Source organism: Protomyctophum bolini (assembly GCF_963924005.1).
Source record: "Protomyctophum bolini genome assembly, chromosome: 17".
In the NCBI taxonomy this organism is placed as follows: domain Eukaryota; kingdom Metazoa; phylum Chordata; class Actinopteri; order Myctophiformes; family Myctophidae; genus Protomyctophum; species Protomyctophum bolini.
Genome location: NC_137878.1, coordinates 32418122 through 32426834, shown reverse-complemented (window position 1 = coordinate 32426834; position 8713 = coordinate 32418122). Strand labels below are relative to the sequence as shown.

The following is an 8713-nucleotide window of genomic DNA, read 5'->3' as shown; positions in this document are numbered from 1 at the left end:
TGGAACTATAGTGGCCCTCTGGACTCTGGAGTGAGTCTGGAACTATAGTGGCCCTCTGGACTCTGGAGTGAGTCTGGAACTATAGTATTAGTGGCCCTCTGGAGCGAGCCTGGAACTATATAGTGGCCCTTTGGATCATCAAAGTTGTCCAGCCCACCCCGGCTTTAAATAATGGATTGTTTTAATCACGCCATGCCAGTAGAGGGCACTGACGTAACAATTATGAATGCAACCCCCCCCCCCCCCCAACAGTAGACGGACACGAGGAGGAGGGGCTTATCCATGGATACACACATACACACACAGCAGTTTCGAATGAATCACTACCTTTTTAGACATGGATGCTAAGGGAGCCTTTTTAAATCTTTTGAACGTTTGCAATGTTTTAACGGGACTCTTCTTCTTCTCGTCGCTGTCGCCGCTCACGCGCGCCGCGCACGGCAGAGGAAGAGGAGACGTGCTCGAGCTCGGGGACGCGGATTTTGACTACCTGGCTAGCGAGCACGAAACCATGCTGGTTAAATTCTACGCTCCATGGTAATAACAACGTAGTATATAGGATACACTATACTGTGTGTGTGTGTGTGTGTGTGTGTGTGTGTGTGTGTGTGTGTGTGTGTGAGACTGTGTGTGTGTGTGTGTGTGTGTGTGTGCGTGTGTGCGTGTGTGTGTGTGTGTGTGTGTGCGCACGCTTGTGTGTGTGTGTGTGTGTGTGTGTGAGAGAGAGACTGTGACACGGTGACACTGTGACACTGTGTGTGTGTGTGTGTGTGTGTGTGTGTGTGTGTGTGTGTGTGTGCGTGCGCGCACGCTTGTGTGTGTGTGTGTGTGTGTGTGTGTGTGTGTGTGTGTGCGTGCGCGCACGCTTGTGTGTGTGCGTGTGTGTGTGTGTGTGTGCGTGTGTTTGTGTGTGTGTGCACTCATTGGTTGATTGTATTGTAGTGTGATTGATTGTTATGGATCTACTGTAGGATCATTCAGCTCATTGATCTACTGTTGTAATGTAACTGATAACCAGATGCTGATAACCAGATGCTGCTATCTTAAGTTATTATAGTATGTATATATTGTATACACTGTATATTGTACAGTATGTCTTACTTATGGTTGTTAGTAGGCTATATCTGTGGTCATTATGTTAGGATCAGAGTCAGACTATGATGTTTCATTCATATTTTGGTGTTGTTGTTGGTGTGTGTGTGTGTGTGTGTGTGTGTGCGTGTGTGTGTGTGTGTGTGTGTGTGTGTGTGTGCGCGCGCGCGTGCGTGACCGCGCGTGTGTGTAGGTGTGGTCATTGTAAGAAGTTGGCTCCAGACTTTGAAAAGGCAGCGACCAAACTGAAGGGAACCGTTCAGCTGGCAAAGGTGGGTGTCTGTCTCTGTCTCTGTCTCTCTCTCTCTCTCTCTCTCTCTCTCTCTCTCTCTAAATAATCATATTGAACTGGACCCCCCCCCCCCCCCCACCACCCTGACAAGCACTTGAAATTATAGGCATTACATTAGTTTGACCCAGTTCCACAGATGCCACCGTTGCCTTTCTTGGATTATTTGACAATTTGGCCAATGTTTGACCAGTCGTTATAGTATCGTTTGTTGATTGCTTTGGTGCAGTAATGGTCAATTAAAAATTAAAATAGTCATTGGGGACCCCCACACATCAGAACCACTGGTCCATCTGACACCTGTCTATCACAGCTGGTCACCTTGCTCATCCCCTGAGGCTGTGTGTGGGGGGGGGGGGCATTGCTGAGGTTATGTTTGGACCCAAAAGCATGGATTCAGTTTTATATGTTGGTCCTTTATTTTGTACCTGAAAGAGAAGTTGCCTTGATTTCCATCCACACAAAAAACCCTAACAGAGACTGACTTTTTATTTTCTGTTTGTTCACTATCCCTACACACACACACACATATCAGGTTGACTGTACAGCCAGCACAGAGGTGTGCACACGTTTCGGTGCGTCGGTTTACCCCACACTAAAAATATTCAGGAACGGAGAAAATTCTGGATCATATGACGGTCCAAGAACTGCTGGTACGTGCGTGCATGCATGTGTGTGTGTTTATGTGATTGATTGATTGATTGATTGATTGAGTTTTTTTTATTTCTTTTTTATGTATGGTTTAAAAATGTTTTAGATTTTACACCCCTTTTTTCGTCTAAGAAATATGAACTGAGCTTTTCTAGTGAAATAAATGGTTTGTTAATCCAATGTTCATCTGTTTCTGATTTCTGATTTTTGTGTGTCTGTAGACGGTATTGTCCAATATATGAAGAAGCAGGCGGGCCCTAACTCTGTGTATCTGAACACGGAGGCAGATCTGCAGAACTTCATCAACAACTTTGATGCAAGTATAGTAGGTAAGACATCTGTAGTACAGTGCTAATGGATGTGTAGTATTACTGTATGTATTATGTATGGTATTCAGTATACAATTGCTGTCGGGCAGAAACCTCTCAATTAATAATTATTTGGAAACCATGGAACGGCAAAAAATTAAAGGGATATTTACTCGCGACCTGTCAAAATGATGTGTCCGCAACCAAACAATGGGTCCTGAGTCCTGACCCAATGTTTGGGGAAACACTGTTGTATGTATGTGTATGTATACTGCCGAATAATCTCCAGTGTGGTGTAGAGGGTACTCACATGTTTTACTGAAGTAAAAGTATCACTACAGCAATATAGAAATTGTAACAAGTAAAATTCCAGAATTCAAAATGTACTTGAGTAAAAGTACTATATTGTGAATGTGATAGTACTCTTTGATATAGAGTTCAGTAACAGGAATCTTCATGTCACTTTTTATTAAACATAAAATGCATTTTCAGAAATCGAAACTATAACTGGGATACCAATTTTATCCAATCAGGATAGAGAATGCAAAGTGATGACACAAGGAAATGAGCAGACAAAATTGGAACTGGAACACTATAGAAATGAAGATCATAAATAGCTACTCTCTCCTGATTGGCTGCAAATGTGTCACCTACCAGAAAATGTTTCTTTTCTTTTCTGTTTATTAAAGAGCTGGAGAACAAACACTCTGTAGCAATGATTACTATCAGAATATAGTGATTTAACCTTTTAACAAAAATACTGTGTGTGTGTGTGTGTGTGTGTGTGTGTGTGTGTGTGTGTGTGTGTGTGTGTGTGTGTGTGTGTGTGTGTGTGTGTGGTGTGTGTGGTGTGTGTGTGTGTGTGTGTGTTTGAAGGGTTCGTCTCGGGTCCGGGCACTGTGCAGATGACAGAGTTCTTAAAAGCGGCCAGCATCATGAGAGGACAGTTCCGATTCGCCCACACCCAGGACTACGACGTGGGGCAACGCTACGGCGTCAATACTGAGTATGTACAAATAATTCCTACACTCAGAGATTAACCCATTCTGACCTGAGATCAGATTCATATGAGGTTTCCACTGGACACACACTGGTCTGATGAACCCATTCTGACCTGAGATCAGATTCTGAAAATGTCAGTCGTTCTTCGATTTTTCAAAAATAGCAGACCTACAAGCTCGTAGCGCGCCACTCGGTGGCGCGCTATGAGCTTGTAGATCTGCTATTTTTCAATAGCTAAAGCATAACATAGTGCTAACACTAAAATGGGTTCCCGTTCAGAATGGGTTAAAATAGGGTGCATTTTACATCCTAAAACGCAGTTCATAGTTAAGGGACGCAATAAAACAACGACGGGATGCACTACTGTACTACTGTACTGTTTTTTTATTCTAGTTTATTTTGTTAGCTTTAGTTATAATAATAATTTCTTCTTCTGTTTTCTACATGAATATAACCACATTATAATAACCATATAAAATTAAATGGGAGTGAAATGCTGCAATTTGTAAAAATTGTAAAATATGACTCCTAACGTCGTTGAAGTGGGACTCATAAAATGTCCCTGGGACTCATCTAAAAGACCACCCCTGCATCCCGGGACTCATTACATCATGTTAGTATGACTGCTACCAGTATTATTACTTCTACTAGTGGTACTAGTAATAATGTTACAACCAGGGCTTAATTAATGCCAGAGCTATTCTCCGGGACCTCTGTCACCTCTCTCCTGCGCTCCGGTACCTCTAGAAGGCGTACCGCCACCCCAAATGCACATACAATATACAAAATACTCTATTTAGACTAGGAATATTTATTATTTTAGGGGATAAAACCCTGTTCACATTATGATTATACACAGCCTGAAAAGGTTGAGAACCACTGGTTTAGAGCGTAGACTAAAATGGGTTTTGACTTTGACGCAATACTCCTGCCCAGGTAGATCCACTACAAGTTGCATTAGTTGTACTAGTACTAACACATACACGTATAGAAATCAAACTAAATGAAGTACAAATACCTCAAAATGTACTTAAGCACAGTACTTGAGTACTCACTGTGACTTTCCACCACTGTTGTATTGTATTGCATAATATGGTATTGAATTTCTGTATTGTAATGTATTGCATTGTATTGTAAATGCATGAACAGTTGGTCCACACAGTGACATCTGTCACTGATGCAGTGTCCCCTGCCCCCCCAGATGCTGTACCTGGTGGGGTGGGTGGGAGTGGGGGTGGTTAAAAAAAAGAGAGAAAGAAAGAAAGAAATTGCAGCTCTACAAGCCCATGATGTGACATGTTATGAGCTTTGCAAAGAGCTGCTATTTTGATAATATTTTTAACTTTTCAAAATGAGGACGCCAGGTTGAAATTGGTTAGAAAATGGCAAGCATTGCCAAAAGTTCCCGATGCCGATGTGGTCAATACATCAAAACGTGGTTGAATATCGTTGCTGCCGGGCAGCTATCTTGTTTCAAATGTGTATGTTCTTTCCTGAATTAATTCCCTCCTTCGTCACACACGAATCTTCTTAAAAGATCCTGTGTTTTCTTCTCTTTTTTACGTGCCCTCTTCTGTCCTTTAACAATTATGAAAACATTCAGGTTGGGTTTAAAATGAGTAATTTTTAGAGGTTAGGTTTTGGGTGTGATTTTTGTTCTGTGCCGGCTTCTCGTGGCCAAAACGGCAGCCCCACATCTCACAAATTGTGGCTTTCGGGTCATGGTTAAAATGCCAAGTTTCTCACGTCTTCCCCCTTCTCCGCTCCCTCCATTGGCTCCCGGTTGCTGCCCGCACAGAGTGCAAAACTCTGATGCTGTCATTCAAAGCAACCAAAGGTATGGCACCCCCATATCTTGCTAGGTTGATCAGACCCTCCAAACCGCCCGCGCACTGAGATCAGCCAACGCAGGGACGCTGGAGAAACATTCAGTAAAAACTCCGGGACGATGCTCCTCCACACGTCCCAAATTATTCTCCCTTCTGCCTCCAAAACTATGGAATGCACTTCCCATTGCAATCAAAACTGCAGACTCACTCTTCCGCCGTAGTCTCCAAACCCACTTCTTCAGACCTGCCGTAGCACTTGCCCTAGCCTCGACGACCTTACAGGCGCATGCAAAGGTTCAACTTGTATAATTTTAGATAGCATTTTATGTAGACATAGCACTCTATAGTGTCTACCCATAGTTTAATTATATAGATATTCCACTGTTAGTTTATGTATTTACCATGTGTTGTTCTTGCTTACTGTAAGTTGCTCTGGATGCTAAATGCCTAAATTGTGTGTAGGCGCGTGGTGGTGTTCAGGCCCCCCAGGTTGTCCAATAAGTTTGAGGACAGTGAGGTCCATTCACCGTCCACTCTGAGCGTCTCTGGGATACGACGCTTCATTAGAGACCACATGTAAGTATGTGTGTGTGTGTGTGTGTGTGTGTGTGTGTGTGTGTGTGTGTGTGTGTGGTTCTCAAGTTATTATTACAGATGTACACACGTACAGACATAGGACATAGGACCTTCTCGAAAACGAGATACTATGGGCTGTATTTTGCGTGTCTTAAGTACCAGGTCTTATTCCCTAACTTGAGTAAACTAAAGACCTGGAGGTGTGATCAATGCTCTTTGGCCACTCAGAATAGCCAAATGGCATTGATCACGCCTCCAGGTCTTTAGTTTACTCAAGTTAGGGAATAAGACCTGGTACTTAAGACACGCAAAATACAGCCCTGTATCTCAATGGGGTATTCCTAAATAAAGAATTTCAAACATACATACTTACAAAGACTTGGTGCATTTATAGATTGATACCGGTATTTTACTTGTCATATTTGCCTTTTGAAAAAGCCTAACGCCATTTGTATGTGCATCCGACGTTCAATGCCAAAGACAATTTATTTGTGCCACAATTAATCATCCAGCTAAATTTGTCTTAACATGTCGGGTTAAAGCTGCACTGTGTTTCGTCTTCTACCGCGGAATTGAACCTGTTTTCCTGCTTAAGTGCTGTCATTTTTACCATTGAGACAATATTGTCTGTCTGCTTGCTCGGGTACATTGAATCTTGACCGGGTCAAAATTTGTGTCAGATCCTACTGTATGTCTAGGATCTAAATGTCTGTATAAGTTATATTGCATTAACATACTCTATCATACATCAAATTACATTGTATTAATAAAAAAAAGAAGAAGAAAGAATAGTGAGACCTTAACCCATTAAAACTGAGAAAGCGTCTTGTATTATTTTAGATTGAATAGTTATTTTGGCTATTCAAAAATAGCAGATGCTATTCTTTGAACATTTTCTTAACACAATTTGTGCTCAAGACGTCCACAGATGCTAGGAACTATAAAGTGTGAGAATTACTGATTTAGGAGGCATTTGTAGGTGATGATGTTGAAATGTCTCTCTCTCTCTCTAGTCATGGTTTGTGTCCTCATATGACCATGGATAATAAGGAAAAGCTGAGAGGTCACGACCTTTTGATCGCGTACTACGACCTCGACTACCGTCGTAACCCGAAAGGCTCGAACTACTGGAGGAACAGGTACACACACTCACACACACACACACACACACACACTCACACTCACACTCACACTCACTCACTCTCACACACATGTCTGCGATTGAACAGTCAAGCGATAACGACCTGCTTGTATCTTTGGGTTTCCAGGGTGATGAAGGTTATGTCCCAACATTCCGGGCATGGCCTGAGTTGTGCGGTAGCCAATAAGAAGGACTTCCTGTCGGACCTGGAGGAGGAGTTTGGTTTTGGATTGACGGATGGAGACACTCCGTTTGTTACGATTAAAACGCGACTGGGATACAAATACACCATGAGAGAAGAATTCACGTCAGTATTATTATTGTTGTTGTTGTCTTCGCCAGGCCAAAGGCCAGAATGTTATCGTACTACTTCATATCGTGTTTATGAACAGCTAATCTCCGGCATCCTTGGACTGATTAGCATAGAGCACCAAAGTATGATGTAATTTGCGCATCCTACCTGGATCAGGTATTTTTCCCCCATTCTGAATTCTCGTAGACGTGTTTAATATCACGGCAAATATTATAAGAACTGTGTTCCAAAAATAAACAAATGAGCACGGTGGTTTGACTCGAAACGAGTTAGTTAAATCCAGAAACAGACTATATCAAATATGAGTGGCTGACTTTCGTAAACGATACAGAGCCACTTCCCCGACGATATCGCCAGCACTGTTTATTTTTGGACCACAATGGGATGAAGATGATCCAATGTTATTCTCCATAGATAAATGACTTTGGTGAAACCAGGAGATGAGCGAGTGACGCCAGGCCTAGACACTTAGGTCACATTCTCACCAGAGAGCTTTGCTGCGATTAAAACGCATCCTGCTGCGCATTGTCAGAAAGTGCGCTTCGTTTGGCAGGTGTGAAGGCTCATTCGAATCCTAATGCGCAGCAAAGAACCGCATTTTACTCCGCCCAAAAACGGGGGTTTCGCTTCGCTTCCAATCGCACTTGACTACGATTCGGTGCAGGTGTGAATGCAATCCGCAGTAAATAAAGGAAATGAAGCAAACAATGTGGCGCGTGAGGAGCTGAACACAGTTGGAGACGGAGAAGGCATATTTTACGCAGCGCAAATATGTCCCGTTACTGTGGATAGACGTGGTCGAATGAGGAGACTGAAGCCCTGATCGAAATGTGGACGTGTACATTAATCAATTGCTTAAGAAAAAACATAAAAACACTGCAGTGTAGCCTATTATAGCCTACAGAATATTCTGTCTGTCTGTCTGTCTGTCTGTCTGTCTGTGCGTGCCGTAAACATGGAGTGCTGTCACTGTGTGGGGACTGGGGAGTTATATCAGTGCGCTCATGCAGCGCTGTGCCAAAAGAACAGTGCGTAGGCCTAGAGAGAGAGAGAAAGAGAGAGAGGGGGGGGGGGGTCCCAGGGCACGACACATGCACGTTATGAGTGTAATTTTATCACCATAGATTTCACTGTGTAGGCTAGTTTATGAATGGAACACATTGATAAAGGTTGCTGCGTTTCCAATTGCTGCGAATGACAGTGTGAAGGCAAACCGCAGGCAATTAAATATGCAAGAATCCCAAAATCCCCGCCCATACGCATTCGAGTCTACCGGAGTATTAGGTGAGAATGTGACCTTAGGCCCAGGAGGAACTGGGCCTGTTTAAAATCTGCCCCAAATTAAAACAAATTGGCCTCATGGTGGCGCCATAACTCCACGCGTTGGCCTAAAACTCCTGTCCATCACACAATCAAAAATGTTTTCCCCAGGATATCCCCAGTAGACAACCCGGCTTCACACAGTGTGTGTGTGTGTGTGTGTGTGTGTGTGTGTGTGCGTGCAGTAGAGAT

The 8713-nt window shown here is 43.1% G+C and overlaps 1 protein-coding gene across 1 annotated transcript in view; it reads left to right on the top strand.

The window, feature by feature from the left end:
• Positions 1–315: 315 nt before the first annotated feature.
• LOC308331407 (protein disulfide-isomerase A3-like) overlaps positions 316–8713 on the top strand; it is an 11756-nt gene continuing 3358 nt past the window's right edge. Inside the window, exons 1-9 of the mRNA XM_080786832.1 lie at positions 316–537; positions 1286–1364; positions 1917–2034; positions 2254–2361; positions 3217–3346; positions 5634–5747; positions 6761–6886; positions 7016–7195; positions 8707–8713. The exon at positions 8707–8713 is cut by the window's right edge and continues 102 nt beyond it. Coding sequence (XP_080642958.1) covers positions 338–537; positions 1286–1364; positions 1917–2034; positions 2254–2361; positions 3217–3346; positions 5634–5747; positions 6761–6886; positions 7016–7195; positions 8707–8713 — 1062 coding nt within the window. The 5' untranslated portion in view covers positions 316–337. The remainder of the gene's footprint in view (positions 538–1285; positions 1365–1916; positions 2035–2253; positions 2362–3216; positions 3347–5633; positions 5748–6760; positions 6887–7015; positions 7196–8706) is intronic.